General features: G+C 50.8%; 1 protein-coding gene across 1 annotated transcript in view; it reads right to left on the bottom strand.

Annotated features, from left to right (window-relative positions):
* NECAB3 (N-terminal EF-hand calcium binding protein 3) overlaps positions 1 to 17,626 on the bottom strand; it is a 19,694-nt gene extending 2,068 nt beyond the window's left edge. Inside the window, exons 1-9 of the mRNA XM_010722285.2 lie at positions 17,503 to 17,626; positions 16,396 to 16,504; positions 9,184 to 9,209; positions 8,750 to 8,847; positions 2,679 to 2,815; positions 2,382 to 2,503; positions 2,023 to 2,102; positions 1,654 to 1,707; positions 1,108 to 1,220 (exon numbers count right to left, since the gene is read on the bottom strand). Of these exons, the coding sequence (XP_010720587.1) occupies positions 1,108 to 1,220; positions 1,654 to 1,707; positions 2,023 to 2,102; positions 2,382 to 2,503; positions 2,679 to 2,815; positions 8,750 to 8,847; positions 9,184 to 9,209; positions 16,396 to 16,504; positions 17,503 to 17,611 (848 nt within the window). The 5' untranslated portion in view covers positions 17,612 to 17,626. The remainder of the gene's footprint in view (positions 1 to 1,107; positions 1,221 to 1,653; positions 1,708 to 2,022; positions 2,103 to 2,381; positions 2,504 to 2,678; positions 2,816 to 8,749; positions 8,848 to 9,183; positions 9,210 to 16,395; positions 16,505 to 17,502) is intronic.

Genomic DNA, 17,626 nt, shown 5'->3' with positions numbered 1-17,626 from the left:
AGGGCACAGCTCTGCCCACATGCACCCACCCAGCTGTCAGAGCAGCAGCAATGCTAGAGCACAGCCACGACCTGGGACTGCCAAGGGGAACCCCCACCACATCAGTTCAACAGCCAGGAGCTGAAATGCCTTTGGGGTGACCCTCGCAGCAGCCCAGGAGCAGCACGGAGGTGTTTCATTATTTCTCAGGGAGTGGAATGCAGAGTCACGGGACAATCTGCATTGGACTGTGGAAGCTGCAGGAAGGAAGGCGGGGCAGCAAAGCCTAAGGACACCCAAGGATGCCCAGGCAGCAGCTCAGAGCTGTGCCATGCGCAAGGGCTGCGCCGCACTCTGACGTTCCCTGTGCTGGAGCACTGAGCAGGGTCTTCTCAGCCTCCACATCTGCTTCCCACTCACACAGAGAGCCCATAGTGCTGCTCCCGTGTCACACTAACAGTTACAGAATCACAGAAGCACCAAGGTTGGAAAAGACCTTCAAGATCATCCAGTCCAACCATCCACCTATCACCAATATCTTACGAGTTCTTACAAGGAAAAAGCCTATCAAGTCTAAAAAAAAAACAAACAACCACATCATTCTCTCTGCCACAAGTCAAAACAAGTTTCTTCCTTTTGCTTGCACTGAAACGCAGTTTTGTACTGTTCAAACTGAAGAGCTGAAAAATGGCACTTAAGTGGGTACAGCACAAACGTTTTCCTCTGGAAGCAGCCTGAAGCCTCCCCTGGGAAAAGGGAGACTCTCCAGCAGCAGCCACAATCTGCAGGGACACAGTGACTGAGCTGTGCCTCCATCTGGCCCAGGGCTCCATCCTTAGCTCTGGTGCAGTGCTGGGGCACAGCCTTGATCTTACATCATGGGCCAGCTTTAGAAGGTCAGGATGCTTCCCACCAGCAGCACACACGCTTTACGTGAAGTAATGCTGTGACATGAGCTCTACCCTGACTCTTCTCCTTTCCTCTTAAGTCTCTCAATGCTGCACTCTCTTACAGGTGTATGGCACCATCATTCAGGTTGGCATAACCCCCTCTCACCTCCCAGCACAGCCCTGTGCTGTGTTGACACAGGGCTGAGGTCTGCCCTGCTCCTTCCCCCACCACACTTACTGCAGGCAGCTGCTCTGCGCCGTGGTGACCTCCATGTAGGACCTGAGTGCCTGGCGAAACTCCTCGATGCCACCCTTGGCCACTGATATCTGTCTCTTGGCCACCAGGATGCTCTGCAGGGGGGACAGGCAGTCAGCAGCATCGCAAACAGAGCCGTCCCCATGCTTGCCCTCCTCCCTCCATGCAGCAGGATGGTGCACCGACAGCAAGCACAGGGCAGCAGAGGAGCCAGGCTGGCACCACGACTGCTGCGTTTCCCTCTGTGCTTGCTCCAGCTGAAAGGGACACCCCAACCACAGGGCCTGGAACAAAGCTGAGAGGTTTGGGTGCTCACACGCAGAGCGCTGCCCTCCTCGGGCTGATCACAGGCACACACACCCACACACACCCAGAAGCTGCACATGCCTTGGGTGCATGTGCCCTGGGCAACAAGCACAGCTCTGGACCAAAGCCAGCGACTGTCTCAGTGCACAGAGGTGCAAAAGAGAAAAATCTGCACACACATCAGCATTACTGCAAGAGACAAGCAATAGGACAGGCACTTACTTCATCTCTTCCTTTGCACGTTGCTTCCTCCTTCAGAGGCTCCAGGCGTGGGCTCTGCATTTCACAGAATCATTGTTAGCTGAGAATTTTGTAATAAAGCAAAATGAGCAGCCACCCACAGCCCAGCCCAGCTTGGTGTGAGATAAGCACCACCTCAGAGGCGTTCAGATACCTGGGGACGAGGGGATGTGACACACACACACACATCTGTGGGGCACTGTGGGTCCAGACTGACTCACAAGTCAAAGTCTGGTGAATTGGTGCAGCTCTGCAACAAAGCCAGGGCTGAATGCCACAGCTATTGGCACGAGGAGAGGTCCCAGTGCTGCTCTGGCACTGAGGTGTGGGGCAGCCCCCAGCCCCCCGCACCTTGCACTCCAATTTCTCAATGAGCTGCTGGAGTCTGGAGATCTCTGCCATCCACTGGCTGTCAGCTTCCACACAAACGCCTGCAGAGGTGAAGGCAGAGAGATGTCACCACAAAAGCTTGCTGAAGACTCAGAAAACCGCAGAAATTTCTAAACCTCTGATATAGACCAAGAAACTGATTTTTGTACTGAAACCCTTCCTGCTGCTCAAGAGATACAAAAATCTCACAATGGTCTGGGTTGTAATTTCTGGGTGCAGCAGTCCAGACCCTGCTGCAGACTGCTCTCACACCCAGTCCAGGCAGTAGCAGGATGGGGGCAGACACCTTTATCCACTGACATGGCCCCGGATGGCTGTACCTGTGGTCAGCATCCCAGAGTAGGGGTCTGTTGGAGACAGACAGATGTTCTTCTGTCCTCTGCGCCCACATCGCCGCCCTGACCTCAAGCCAACCAAAGTCTCTGATATCTTTATGTCCTTTCTGAAAGAATAAAATGCAAAGGAGAAGTTGGGGTCAGTCTTTCCCAGGGCCAACTGCACACTGGGGTCACAAAGGGCAGCTCCAACAGGTCCCTCCCAGAAGCACCCCAAGTCCCAGCACTCCGTGACCCCATGGTGATGCCAGGGCACAGCGCATCCCAGCAAGCACCCAGTACCTCTCCCGTCCTGCCTGCTCCTCCATGGTGTCCACAGCACACTCGAGTGAGCCCTGCAGGGACTGCAGCTGGTGCATGGTCTCCCGCAGCAGGAAGCGGGTCAGGAATTGCTCCATCTTGGAGGAGGTCTCGTAGCTCTGTGGGAAAGGGGAGAGAAACAGTCAGATGTCACAGCTCTGCATGAGGAACCACAGACATATCTGGAAGGGGACGGCCCTTAAATAAGCTCAGGCTGCTCTACCAAAGCTCCCCTGGGCTCCACCTGTTGGCCTTGCAGAGTCTCTAGAAGGTACCTGAGTACACCAAGAGAGTCACAGTGGGTAACACCATGCAGACAGAGGACTCCTCCATGTTTCCTGGCTTTCCCAAGAAGACGTGCTCAGTGCTGCAAACCTCGCTCCAACACAAGCTGCCTGTTGAGCTCCTGGCTGCTCCAAACAGAAGCATGGCAGCAAGGGTTGAAGGCTCGATGGCAGCATCACTCATGTCCTTCCAGCACACGTGGACGGGAAAGGAGAAGTACCAGCAACAAGGCCCCAGTATGCACACAGAATACTCCAGCAGGCAGATGGAGTGTCCCAGTGCTGCACAGAAGCCAACACTCCTGTAGGAAGATGATCAAGGCCCAGCTCCTGCCCTGTTGCAGGAGTCCAAAGTAAATCTGAATGCTCCAAAAGAACTGAACTGCTTTCCCTTGGTGCTCCAAGCTGTTCCTGGGCCCATCCAACATCACTGCAATACGCCCACTCTGTGAATTCAGGGGAGCTTGGATCGCCTGGTCCAGCTGCTCCATGGCCAAGCCCAAAGGCTTCAGGCAGGAGGTTGTGCACACCCAGAGCACCACAGCAAAGCCAGCCTTCCTGGATTCCCTGCCAGCACAGCAGGGCCCCACAGGTCTGCATGAGAAGTCACACCCAGGATGTCACGTCCAGGAATGAGCTGAGAAGGGCTACACAGTGCTTGTACTGCAAGAGGTGATCTCTGACCACAACAACAGAGCAGCCCAGCACTGAGTATGAAGTACAGGTGGGGAAAACCAGAAAACTGAACTCACTCTGATTTTGGTATAAAGGTAGTTTGGTGCTTCAGGGAGCTGAGTGAGTCCCATTCTGGGCAGTGAGCTCAAACCCTCCTCTCCAAAACAGATTCCAGTGATGCGGTTGCATTATTGAGGTCAAATATTTCCAATTCCTATTCTGTTTCTCTCCAACACACAGAAGAACCGAGGATCCCAAATTCCAAAAGCTCTGCATAAAAGCACTCGGATGTAACCCTTCCAATGCTGCTGTCAGAAGTGGTGCAAAGCACAGACCTCGTCCCACAGCCACACCAGGCCTCTCGCCAGGAGCAGGGGGAGGCACAGAGCCAGCAGTCCCACGCAGCAGAAACAAAGTCATTAATGTAATTACCCAAGCAGACACACTCACCCTGACGCTGGAAACAGCTCTGCCTGCAGCTGTCACCTCACAGGGCTGCAGCTCTGTGCAATGCCAGCTCCTGGCCTTGAAAGTGGAGAGGATGTTCATCTGCAGAGCAGGCACTGACAGCCGCAGCTGCTCTCCGTCCAAGCAGACAACTCTCACCACAGCAGCTCCACTGTGCATGGATTTTTATCCATCTCTCAAAATGAATCTCTTTCCTGTCAGAGTGAGAGGGTGGCAGAGAAGCAGCTGATGGTGGTGTGGCCTTAGGAAGCAGAGCCCCAGCTCTGTCCCCGTGTGCTGCCTGCAGACAGCAGCTCACATACCCTCAGCCACGCTCACTCAGAAGGGGCTGCACAGCTGCACAAAACAGAGCCCCCAGCCTCACTGCAAGGTCTGTGACAGAGGAAGTGATTCCCCCTGCCCAGAGCAGCAATGGGAGCTGGGGCACCTCTGGGACACACCTGGGATGTCCATGCTAGGTGCACAGTGCTGAGACAGACTCAGGTTTCCCTTCCCAGCTCACCACCCAGCTACACTCTCAGAGGAGAGCTCAGGCTCCTGCCAGACATTTCTGGAGGCTCCAGTCTGCTCCACAGCTCTCAGCTACACAGCAGCTGAGATGAGCCCACCTGGCTCCAACATACACTTCCACTGTGCTCCAGTGTCCATCTCTTACTATGTACCTCCAACCACTCCAAATGGACAAAACAGGATCCCAGTACAACTGCAAGCATTTCAGATGTGCCCTGTGCACAACAAGCCAGCTCCCTCCTGTCTTGCTCAAACACAGCATGCCCCTGGGAGAACACAGAGGGAAGGGTGGAAATAACCATCCTTCAGGAGCCCTACGGAGCTCTCAGGAATCCAGCAGAAAGCAGAGGAGTCTCCAAGCCTCAGGGCACATTGAAGGCACAGTGAGGAACTGCCAGGCATCACTAAAGCCTCTTGGGGTTCTATAATGAAAAATGTTCCCTCTGCCCCACGTCAAGTGATGGGCATCTCATGTCTGGGCTCAGAGGAGGCATTTCAGCAGACATCAAATGCTAACTCACCCCTCTGCATCACCTTGGAAGATCTCATACCAGGGAGGCAATTGATTGAAAATACACTTTCACTTTGATTCAGCTGCACAGCTCGCATTAGGGAACAAAAAGTAAAAATAAAAACCCTCTTGTTGGGTATTGCAATAAGCACTTCAAACCCCACTGTCAATGGAACCTCAATAAAATGCATCTCAGTGAGCACACAGCAGCTTTTGCTCACAGCAAAGGCTCCTGGAAAGCAGGAAATAACTCAGTGAGCACAAGACAAGAACTGTGGTTTCAGAGTGGTACTCAGCTCTACTGACCCAAACAAAAATCCCAAAGCTGCCAAGAACTGCTGCAATTGTGCTTTGAGAGGTTTTATTTGTTTCTTATGATGGTGGTTAAACTTGGGACACAGAGTGGAATAGGTGAACGCACAATTCCTGCCAATGGAGACATCAAAGCATCTGATTTGGAGGGGCATTTGTAGCTTGCTTCGCAGCGTTTGCAGGCTAGAGAATGAGAAGATTCTAGCAGAACAGGATCCCTGTTAGAGATATCAGACTGTTTGCATCCTACTCTGACACTATTATACTGCAAATGCAAAGTTCAGCCATAGAATAAGGCACATTTAATATATTATAGTACAGCTACCAGTAGTTATACTTTAAAAAATACATAACTATTATATTAGGAAACAACCAAACAAAAAAAAACCAACTTTCTTCTTGAACAGGTGTCATTCTTTACCATATTTCTACTAAAGAGGAGGGATGGGAATGCATGAACCCAGCATTTCTTTTCCTGCCAACTGAGGACGAAGCAGAAGGAGCTGGTGCAGGTTTGCTGCCCACACAAACGCTATTTCCTACAGTCACTGCTGTCACAGCAACAGCGAGGACCAACCTGGCTTCCATTTCCCACGCTCCTGCAGCATTTTGCAGCAGCCTACAAGGTGACTGCTGGCACTGAGTGCCTGAGGGCACAGCCAGGAGACACTGCGTCTGTGCCAGGCGTCCTGCGTGCAGAGGTGGGAGCCAATGCACCAAGGCAGCTTTCAGTGGCACCACCACACCACAGCTTCCAGCACGGCTGCACCACATTCCCTCTGAGCTTTGATTTCTGTATTTCCCTCCCTGCAGCTCGCTGCCCAACACTGCCTGAGCAGCCCAGCCTGTCTCCCACTTTTTGTTGTGTTAACGAAGCATCCCATGCTCTGTTTTCCATCTTGAAAAGTGGGCTCATATTTATTTACCTGAGGCTTCCTGCAGCTGTGGAACAAGTGCCTGGAGGATACAGGAGTAGCAATCTTCAGGCAGAAGAAAGGAGCTACTGGAGTCAGATCACACTCACAACCAAGGGATGCTGTGATTCCACTGGTGAGACCCAGACCAAATTAGAGATGCCCTTCTTCCTTTAGCTGGTCCAGGTATAACAGTCAGAAAGGTCAACACGATGGAATGGTGATACAAGGGGTGCAGTGACAGAGGGACTAATGCAATAGAAAGGTGTTATAAGGGAAGGAAAAAGGACTGCTCACCTCTCTCAGAGGATCTCAGCTCACAGGGAAAACTCCAGAAAGAGATCCTTCCCCACTGGCAGTCAGCCCTCAAATGAGGTCTAAGAGAGGTGCAGCCAGGCTTCGCCCCTTCTGGTCCCACAGCTGAATTGCCTTCACCTGTGCTCCCAGGGCTGACCAGGTCCTTTCCCCAAGTGCTCAATCAGTGCTTCAGGCTGGGACTCAACAGTTCCCATACATCTGGGTAACACTGCCTCCACGAGCATCACATGAAGCTCTCTTACATAAAGCCTGGGGAAAACCAGGCAGCTATTGAAAATCCTCCACCAAGGCGACCTCACAGCCCTGCTCTGGAGGCAGAGTTTCACAGTGAGGGCCACTTCAGCAGGCCAGGACCTTTCAGCCTGCTCAGCACCCAGCACTGCTGCACCTCCTGCAAAACCCACAGGAAGAAGTTTCACTAAGCTCAGGGACATTCCTCTGACAAAGTGGAACTCTCAGTCCTCAGCCACAGGGGCACAGGGGATGATTGAGTCAACAGAAACCAGGCAGACATCACATGGGAAACCTGCATTCTCTGCCCATTGCCCTGGCTCAGCTGTGAGTTCTGGCTAAAATCTTCCCACCCAACCCTAATAGACCCATTACCCCCAGAATAGTCCATCTGGAAATACAAACATGGGAAGGCATTCAGGTCGTAGCAGGTTAAGAAAGCAGCGTTTATCATCTCTGCCAGCCTCTAGCAGTGATACACTTCCCACAGCTCCAACATGAGCCCTGGTTTCTTCCTGTGTCACCCAGGGCAGGACGTGAGCAGCACCCAGCAGCACCAGCACTTCCACCTTGACCAGGTGCTGTACAACCAACATGCTCTGCCCTCCTTCCAGCTCTGCTCAGAGCCATTACAGGTGCAAAAACAAACAAACACACAAACCTGTTTCAACACCTGCCTCCCTTTTCCAGGGAAAACCTGTGACACCAGAAACCCCCGCCAAGCTCCATTTCCTAGAGGCTGCATCCAAGGCCTTAGAATTTCAACAACAAAGCCAGCACAGGTTGCTTTTTATTTCTTCAAACCCAGTGAAAAAGGGCAAGAGATAAGGAAAATGAGAAGTTAATTTAAGAAAATGAGTGGTTCAAGGTGTGTGCTGAACAGGGCTGCAGAGCGACATGTAATTATAATGGAACTCTCTGGGATGTTTACACCAGAAACTATTAAATGAATGAATACATCATGCCAATGCTGTGAAGCAGACAGTAATTGTGCTGTACTTGGGAGAAATACATGAATATACAATGAATTCATTATTAAAATAAATAAGAAAAGAAGTCAAATAAAGCACAGCTCTCTCCAGATGAATCATTCTCTCCTTCTGGATTTGCATTTAGTAAGATTGCATGGGGAGACACCACTGAGGGTGGATGTGGCCAGAAGAAAGCACAGAGGGCAAGATCATGCGTGTGTTTACAGAGACACAAACACTCCAGAGAGCTGCTCAGGGAAGCTGGCAGCAGGACCCTTTGCTTCTCTGACCAGAAGGGAACTGCCTCTTTTTCCCTTCTCACCTTCCTGGTGATGGCCCCAGGTACAAAGCTAAACCACCTCTTACTCCTCAGATGCAGACAAGATGCTGATACCCAGAAGGGTCCCTTCCAGCATTTGCTACTGCTCTCTTGCAGCTGCAGTTCAGCTGCAGCACTGCATGCTGCAGACCCCTGTTCTCCAACATGCAGGCAGCAAGGCAGACGAAGCAGGATGCTGTTTAGCCTCATTAACAGCCTCAGATCTGCTTCCCCTCAGTATAAGCTGCAGGAAGAGGAAAGACATTCACAGCAGGGATGAACTCAGCTAGAATTCAATGGATTTCACCATTCTTTCCCTTCTGAACATTTGGCAACTTCCTGAAGTGGCCCTTTCCCTACCTTGAGCTGCCTGGCACAGGATCCACCCTCAAGTAACCCATCCACACTGAACCTCTTTGCAGCAGGTAACCTGTAACACCTGGGTAGTACCACATCTGCAGCCCCTGAAACCCACATTTAATGCTGAACAAGATGATGAGAACACCACTTCTGTTACCCACCCTCCTGCCTCATCCTTACCAGCTTGGTTTTGTCCATGGCTGCCAGGACAGCAGAGTTGAGCGTTTCCAGTGCAGAAAGCACATTCCTGTACTCTCCAAGATACGCTGAGAAATAATCTGAAGCGGGAGAGAAGACACAGTGAGCTCCCAAAACATCTCCTTCCTCGCCTCCCCTTGTGCCAGCTGCTTCCAGCACTGCATGGGGCATTCCCATTCCCACCCAGCAATCACACCTCCTGCCTGGCACCAGATGAACAGCCCATTTCTGCCCCAGGGACAACTGCCTCATCCCTGGAGGAAAGCACAGATACCCTCTGTCACCCTCCCTCGGCCAGCTGGGACCCACACACAGGGACCCATCAGTGCCACGCAGCCTGCCCAGCCCAGATGCACAAACCCCCTGCAGATCTCAAGAGACAAAGCCCCTCCAGAACAGAAGATCAGCCTACTTACCACACAGCTTCTCTGTGTCCACATTGCTGCAAGAAAAACAGTTTTGTTAGATGGTGAGGCTGGTTTGGGAGAAACAGTTGTGGTGAATGAGGTCTTGAAGTCTTGTCTGGAGCCCCCAATGAATTTACTCTCCTCCAGTGCATTTTAAAGGCTGTATTAGAAAGATAAAACGCCACACAAGCTCAGAAGCTGTGCTCAGCACCTGCAGCAGCAGGAAGGTGTGAAGAGCATTGCCTCTGCTCAGGTCCTTCCCACGTGACACCAGTCCCCTTCCTGTCCTCTCTGTCCCACATATGCCCCTGGAGCAGCTCCTGTAAGGCTGACAGACACAAGGTACCTGCAGACAGCAAATAGATGATAAAGGAGAAAAAAACAAAACAAACAAACAAAACCAAAAAAAAAAAAAACCAAGACTGAAAAGCTTGTTAGTTCCCTGAGCCTTCTTGCCACCAGATGCCAGACAAGGCAGGAGTCCTGTGGGAAAACCATCACATGCCCAGGTAGGCAGGGACAGAGTCCCACTACTGCAAATAGGATTGTGGCAAAACAGCCCCAAACCTTAAATCCAGAGCTGTCACCCTACAAACGCAGCTCTGCACACCCAGCCCCTGCCCCCTGGTCACAGCACTCTCAAGCACTGCAAACGAAGGGCCAACCTCCCTCTTCCTGCTAATAAAGGCACTGCTGGGGTGGAAAGGAAGGAGGACACAGCCAGAAATACCTAACAGTTTTGGGGCAGAATGCTGGACAGTGCCCAGAACTGGGAGATAACTCAAGCAGCAAAGCTGCAAAGCAGCTCTGCTTGTGATGCCTCACATCACCTGCATGGCTCCCAGGGAAAATGCCCCAGGATGTCATTTATTCAAATCAGCCTCCTCAAGAAATTCTGCTGTCTCAAAATCTGCAGCCTTTTTTTTTTAAAAAAAAAAACACAAAAAAAAAACCACCATCTGATTGGAAAAGTGGAAGACAGTATTAAAAATGATTTTAAATGCTTAAGTGCTGTCACGTGTAACTGGTGATACCTGGAGCTTGCTGGGCTCCCAGCACAAAAGTGGCTGCAGCACTGCTGCTGGTTTCTGCATCTCTCTTTCTGTCAAGATTCCATGAACTTTAACAACACATAGTGCTTCCAATTACAAAAACATGCAAACCCCAGTGGGAATAGCAATGTCCAAGCCTCTCATTTTTGAGCTGACAGATGTCAATTTTACATTTCCCCATTCTACGTGGGAAACATAGCACCTTGTCAGTGCTCCTGCTGTAAGCAGATCAACCCACCTGGACCAGCAACACCTGCAAAGCTCAGCAGACTGCAGCACGTTGCTGCTTCACAGCCAAGAACACAAGGGCAGCCCCCTGCAGAGAGCAGGGGCTGTTGGTTGGCAAAGTCCCATGACCCTGGCTGCCCTGGGCTGTCACCTGGCCCCCGTGACCCAAGAACCTGCACAGCCTCAGCAGACAGAGATGGGCAGGGGAACATTGGGAGTGTGGCAGGTGAGCGTGCCAGGGAGGACGGACTCAGCAGGATGCTCCTGCACTTGGGGTTTGCTGGAGAACCCAATTTCAGGGTGCAGGAACACTGGGAGAGCAAGTACTGAGGTCATGAAATGGAAATTGCATAACCAACCCTAAACCTCTTTGGGAGTAAGAAGCCCCTGGCAGCGGGACTGCAGCCCCTGCATTTAGTTACTTGCATCAGGTATTACTTAAGCAGTGGAGGCAGTGCTGGGATGTGATTTGGTTCATCCACATTACACCACTGCAGGAGTTGATTAAGACAGAGCTTTGGACCACAGTCCAGGCACTGCAGATAGTTTTCAGAGTTGATAAAAATAGCATTTCCCCTGAGATACAGATAATCAACAGAACCAATGCCCCTTCACCTGCCAACTCCTCTCTGTCAAGCTTTACTGATCCCACCTCTAAGAAGCTCCATGCATCCCCCCACAGCTCTGCCAAGTTGACTGGGGTTTGAAGCACAAATTTAAATTGTAAAAAAATATCTTGCTCCTTCCTATTTTTCTCTACAAGTTTCTGAAAGCTGTCTGGAACCTGCAGAGCTGCAGGAAGTCCCTTGTGCTGCACTGACACAGAGATTGGGCACTGCAGCATCCATGGCACAGCTTGTGTAACCTGTGCTCCAGAGGAATAACTGCAGCCACTGGTTCCCATCCAAGAGATGAGTAACACAAAAGAGGAAACGTGGACCCAAGTTAGCAAACCAAGTGGGCAAACTCTGTATGGCCTCTGCTTCCCAGGTCCTGCACCTGCACTGCCCCTGCCTTGCAAAAGTGCAAAATCACACTTGGTTCTTCCCATGTCAGCACTGAAACACCAGCTGCTAGAGCACAGCACTGCATGGTGAGAAGAGACAGAGCGCAATAAGAAAAGGGTAAAAAAAGACAGTGCAGTACCAATAGCTCCTCCCTCTGACACCTCCTCTTATCACTGCAGGACAGGCATCCTCTGTCTCCGAGGCACTTATTCTGAGGCTCTCCACATTTCCACATAGCTGTATTTTGACTACATTCAAACCTCTGATTAATGGTAATTAAGCTTGAACTGATGATGGAGGATCTTGTCATCATTATGTTTTCAGGATTTTGTCAGAACGCGCCTGGAACTGATGCAAGAAAACATCAATCAGCTTCAGCAAAGCAGATGGGAATTTTTTTTTTAATTCATTTAACGTTCACATTGGAAACCTCTGCTGTGATCACAGATCTGGTTCCAAACCTTTAGCTGCGCTCTTTAGAGTCGCAGTCACTCTCCAGAGTTGAATGCTGTGAGCATCAGAGCAAAGACAGGAGGCAATGTGACACAACCAGTTCTTCCACAGCACCAGAGGCCTGAGGGAATTTCCTGAGAGATGTTAAAAAATAAAAGGTCAGCAGACCTTCAGAGATCCCAAATCCTTCACTCGTGGCTCAAGATCAGAACTCTCAACAGACTGCATCCAAGCTCCTGTCAGTCTGATTTGACAGCTACCTCCCACACAAAGGAGGATGTGCTGGATCTCTTTTCTTCCCCTCTAGATTTTCCCAAGTGATGCAGAACAGAAAGGTATGAGAGATCTTTCTGATACTTCGGGGCACACTGCATCAATCCACGCACAGAGCAGTGAGCTCACAGCACACACACCTCAGTGCTCTGTCCAAACACCTCCCATGCTGGGTCTCAGCCCACTTGGGCAGGACAATCCCATACAGACGTGCTCAGGAGGGGACAATTCCAGGGTTGGGGACCTCTGTAGGTCTCTAAGGACCCCTTGCCACCCACCTGTCTGAGCTGAGCACAGGCACAGGGCTGCTCTGGCAGCAACCTGCATGCTGTTCCTCCCAAGACGCTTCTGTAGCAATGGAGCTTTTCCACTGCTCCCAGAAACATTTGGTTTTCTCTATCAGAAGTTTTGGTGGATGAAAATGTACAAAGGGAGACACGATCTCTTCTGCTCCAGTGCCATCTCTGGTGCTGCACTCTGACAAGTGAAACGCAGCAGTGAACCTCGCTGTTGGACTGAGGTATTGCCAAAAGCTGCATGCAGTTTCACTACAAAACATTTTCTAAATGCCAAAAAATTCGAGTGAGGAGATATTTTAAAACCAAAATGGAGTACCTATGAGAAACACAGACTAAAAATGTCTCGTAGGGAAACAGAAAACCTTCAAACAATCGCTCAAACAAACATGTTGAATGAGAAGTTTTTCACAAACGTATTCTGATCGGATCCCTCCCTCCAATTCTGCAAACACACGTTGGGTTACCCCTCAGCCTTTATTCCACCTGCTCAGAACTGAGCTGAGCCTTACAGAGGCAGCTCTAACAAACACCACCAGCGTCCTGCCTGAGCACAGGGTGACACCAGAGGTGGAGCAGAAGCAGACAGGAAGGACAGAGAGGAAGGGAGGAAAGGAGGGTGTGATGCTGTGGGCTCTCTGGAAGGAGAACAAATAATGCATGAGACCTCTAAAATATTAATCTTCCCAGATGTCAGCTTTGTGAGCCAGGGGAGCAGATGCAGGCTGGCAGTGATGAAAGAGAGTCAGTATGTGTCTGGGCAGCACTCCATTACCCAGACACAGATAATGTCTGGGTATAAAAAAATCTCTGTTGCTGTGTTTTCTTGGGTCAGGCTGTCACTGACAATGAAACAATCTTTTCAACACAGACCTGATGAACACAGCATCCTCGTGACCAAATTCACCAACTGGACTAAGAGTGAAACTTTCCCACTGCCAGAAAAGCTATAGAACATGAGAGGAGAAGGCCAGGTGTGCTTGCAGAGCTGACCATGCTTATGCTGAATTCATATGCAAGAAGCACACCAGCAGCAGGTTGACCTCTGAAGGCCTCTGCCCACCTTTGATTTCAGACACAAGCAGATGGTGCTGAACATCTACCTCTGAACAAGCTCTGCTCAGTATAAAAGCTTATGTTTCCCCTGTGAAGCTCAAAGCAATCACAGCATCTGCAGGGAGAAGGCTTCACTGACAGCCTCGGAATACCTCTCATGATAACCTATGGAATATCACACAAAATTGGCAGATATCAGGAATCAAAAAAGCTGGAGAAAGAAGCATTATGCTACACAGCTCAACTGTGGAGCTAACTTTCAGCCTGCATGGCTGAAGCTGAAAGTCTAAATGGTTTCAAAACCAAGTTAGATTTGTGGAGGACAACAGGAGCTGGTGATGTTGTCAAGAAGGTCCTGAACTAGCGACTGCTGGAAGGGTAAAGGTGCTTCCCATACAGTCTTGTTAAGCCCCTTCTGTCAACACCAGTGGCAGAAAGATACTGGGAGAGACAGAGCCCTGGTCTGGTCCAGTCTGGCTCTTCTCCAGGAGACAGCAGGGCTACAAGCACAGCCCTGAAGAGGCGCCAGAAGTTCCACAAAGTGGGAGCCTTCCCTGAATGCTCCAAGAACAAATGCAGAAAGCCTGACTCCAGATGCAGAGCCATGGGAAGCTTTCCGTGGTCCAGTACACCAAATATTGACTGATTTCTCCATCACCTGTACTGTGCAGCAGGTAAGCAGGTCTGTGCAGAGGCCAGTGCATATTTATCAGTTTCACTTTATGCAAACAGAGAGCAAACCCTGTTACATCTCTGAACTGAAGTCTCTGGCAAGGTCAATGAAGCGATAAACTATCTAATGCATCCTGAAGCTGCCCAGAGCCAAGCCTGCTTGCCTGCCCTGGACAAGGTTTCTGTGTCACTTGTGTGACAGCAAACACCACGGTTCACTGCCAGGCCAAATCCAGCCTAGAGTGACACCAACTGAAAGCTGACACTGCCTCGTGGAAGGCTGTGCACAAAGCCAGCAACAGTGGAGCTGGCCCCAGGGAGAGGCCTCAGGGAGGTGGCAGTCCCCAGGGAGGAATTACCAGGGACAAGGCTACCTGGAAAGCCCTCAGCCCAGCAGGCACAGAGCTACAGGCCAGGATCAGGGCACTCTGACAAACACACTGCTTGTAAAGGACTGGTTGCCTCCAATCAGGCAATTAGCTGAGCACCGGGCTCCTGCTCCTGGAGATGCCACTTGCTCCTTCACCAGCTAACGATCAGGTTGGAGAGATTAAGTACAGCTTTCTTGCTGCCACAATCCCAAATCCATCCCTCTCCCACGTGCTCACTGTCCCAGAACTAACCCTGTGCACATGGCTCACATCCCAGCCAGGGACAGAAACAGGGAATGTTCCCGAAACACCCTCAGGGCTGGGCTTTCCCATCTGTCCCATTTTCCCATGGAGAACCGAGGGCATCCTTGTAGGACAAGGGGTCTCCTGTGCTTCCTTGAAGTTAGTGAATGCAAAAATTTGGAAACTAACTTTGTCTGCAAGGTCCCTTTTGGTCTTCATGGCAGAAAGAGATCAAACACACAATGGTCACGCCCTGCTAATAGATGTCACCAGCTCAGTGCTGCAAACACCATGTTGTCATAGCTACCACGCTGTCATTACAGGTGACAATTTCCAGAGAGCACTGCAGCAGCCAAGGCCACACACGACTCTCAGAGCAGGCATGCTGCCCTGGGAAATGGGGCCTGCAGAGCCAGGGGGGCATCGGGCAGTTTGGAGGGGCCCAGCACAGCATCCTGCCTCTTCCATAGGCAGAAGGGCTGAGGTTTGGTGGAGCTGCTGCCCGGGACAACAGGAAACCCATCTTGAAAGCAATGGTAAACCAAGAGATCGCTGCCAGTCAGATAAAGCCCTTTGTTCTGCTGTAATCTGTTTTCCAGTGGTACTGCATTGGTGATGACTCCAACATCACCCCAAATGAAGGATCAGTGGAAGGAGCACAGAAAGGCAACAGCTCCCTGCTACATCCCTGCGTTCCCAAAGAGACTAAGGAGGCACCTGCAGGTCACCTCCTGCTGCCCTCATCCAGCCAGCCCATCTGACTTTGCACACAGCAGCAAGCAGTCACTGGAAGAAGATGCCCTCCAGCCCTCACACAAATGGTACCACACCTCCTCAGCAGCTGTCCAGATTGATACATACCACAGAAAGAGGCACGAGGGGCTGCAGAGGCATCAGCCCACTTCTTTGCCCTATCACTACATCAAGAGCATCACCTAACCCACCAACCTTGGTCAGAATCAATCACTCCACTCACCCAACTCAGGGTGGATAGCTCAGGGACTCGCAGGCAGGGACTGCTCAGAATTTGCTGTCAGTGGCACGACAAACCCAGCAAAGCCCAGCTGATCTCCCTAGGTAGCTCCAACCTACAGGAGCCCAGAGTTAAGTGCTGACCTAAATTCACAGTTATACTGACACTCATGAGGCCCATTTCTGGTGGAAAGTTCTTACATAAGTGAAAAATCAGCTCCCTGTGTCAGCAGTCACCCTGTGTTCATCGTCCTCACATCACCACATGCTCCTCCTGCAGATACACAACCTGCTCTGTCGAGCTGCGTATTTCTGGAAGACATTTTTCAAACCAACATAATGTAATTTTAAATGGATGCTTGCTCTTATGGTGCTAAAGTAAATCTGATAGTGCCCGATCTCAGAAAATCTGGCTTCTCTCATCACCAGTGCTGCTCATAGTCGGTGTTTAATGGATTTTAACATCTGCGTGTCACAAGAGTTAGGTTTATCTCGCCCTGACTATTTATTGCACCCGCCTCCAAATGTCCTCCATCTACAGCCAAGCAGTTTCATATCCTCCTTCATCTCCTCTCCTCTGCACCACCATGGTACTTACTCTGAATGACGCCTGTCAATGCCACTGAACAACTCCCACAGCTCCTCCGAGCTGAGGATTCCATCGGCAAAATAGTTCTTGAACTCCTCAAATGACAGTTTCCCATCATCTGCATTTAAACAAAAGGGAAGAATAATTATATATCTGCAGAAAGAAGCATACAAGCCCCAGCAATCCTCTCAGCAGCCTCTTTACAGAAGCGTGGGATAGCTGGGCGTGTTGTGCATGATAATTAGAGTGAAGATCTCATTGAAAGCACATCCCATCAGTCAGAGCAACCCCATCAGATACCTAGCAGGGTTGGCAAGCAGGGCAAGTGCTGCTAGGTGGGAATTTCAGCTACCCTGATCCTTCCAAAAGACCTTTTGTAACATTTTCAGAAATTTATTGAAACTACACTTAAATAAGTTTCTAGGCTGGCTTTCCATTCAGTTCTCCTCAGTACAGAGCCTATTATAAGTGTCACAATGAGGATGGTATCAGATTTCTATGAAAGAAAATCTTTTCTTTGACTCATGAGCTCTCTCTTTCCAATCTATAGGGAACTGATGCTCCTGGGCTGCATTTTGATCTGTGACAAAGGTGGCTTCTGGAACCTGCAATCTACCAAGAAAGAGAAGAGCCAAGGTGGGAGGAAGGCTTGTAAAAGCCACTCGTGGCATTGAACTTCTTGGTTTAAGGGTGCCAAATATAACTCCAGCCTAACACTGAGACATGAGGGGCTCTGGTGGGGTTGAAGAGCAGAGTCACCCAAACAGAGGGCAGAGTCAGTGCCGCAAGGGATAGAGAAAAAGCCTGACGGATCCTGGCCAGCCCTGCTCTGCCTCCCATCGCACTGCCGTCGTGCAGCAGTGGTGCAGGTGGTGACATCTCAGCACCCACAGCCCCGTGCTGGGTGACCCACAGGCCACGCTGAGTTTGGGAAAACTGCTTTCCCAGTCCCTGGCCGGTGCCTTCACCTCCAGGCAAAGCAGAAAAGCAATTTCCTTCCAGGCAGAGAGCTGCCTGTCCTTGTCCTTCGCTCTTCCAGCGAACCTCTCAGTGAGGAAGGGCTACAGCTTTACCCAGGGCTGAGAGGGGGAGGAGGCAGCAGAACAAAGCACTCACCGTTCTTGTCCGCTCGCCGGAAAATCTGAAAGGGAAAACAAGGCAAGGTTGAGAGCAGTGGCAGGGAAAGCAGCGAGCAAAGCAGCTGCCAGCCCTCCCCAGCCACCATAGGGGACCTCCGGCC

The sequence above is a fragment of the Meleagris gallopavo genome, chromosome 22, assembly GCF_000146605.3.
Source record: "Meleagris gallopavo isolate NT-WF06-2002-E0010 breed Aviagen turkey brand Nicholas breeding stock chromosome 22, Turkey_5.1, whole genome shotgun sequence".
In the NCBI taxonomy this organism is placed as follows: domain Eukaryota; kingdom Metazoa; phylum Chordata; class Aves; order Galliformes; family Phasianidae; genus Meleagris; species Meleagris gallopavo.
This window is presented reverse-complemented; position numbering and strand designations above follow the sequence as displayed.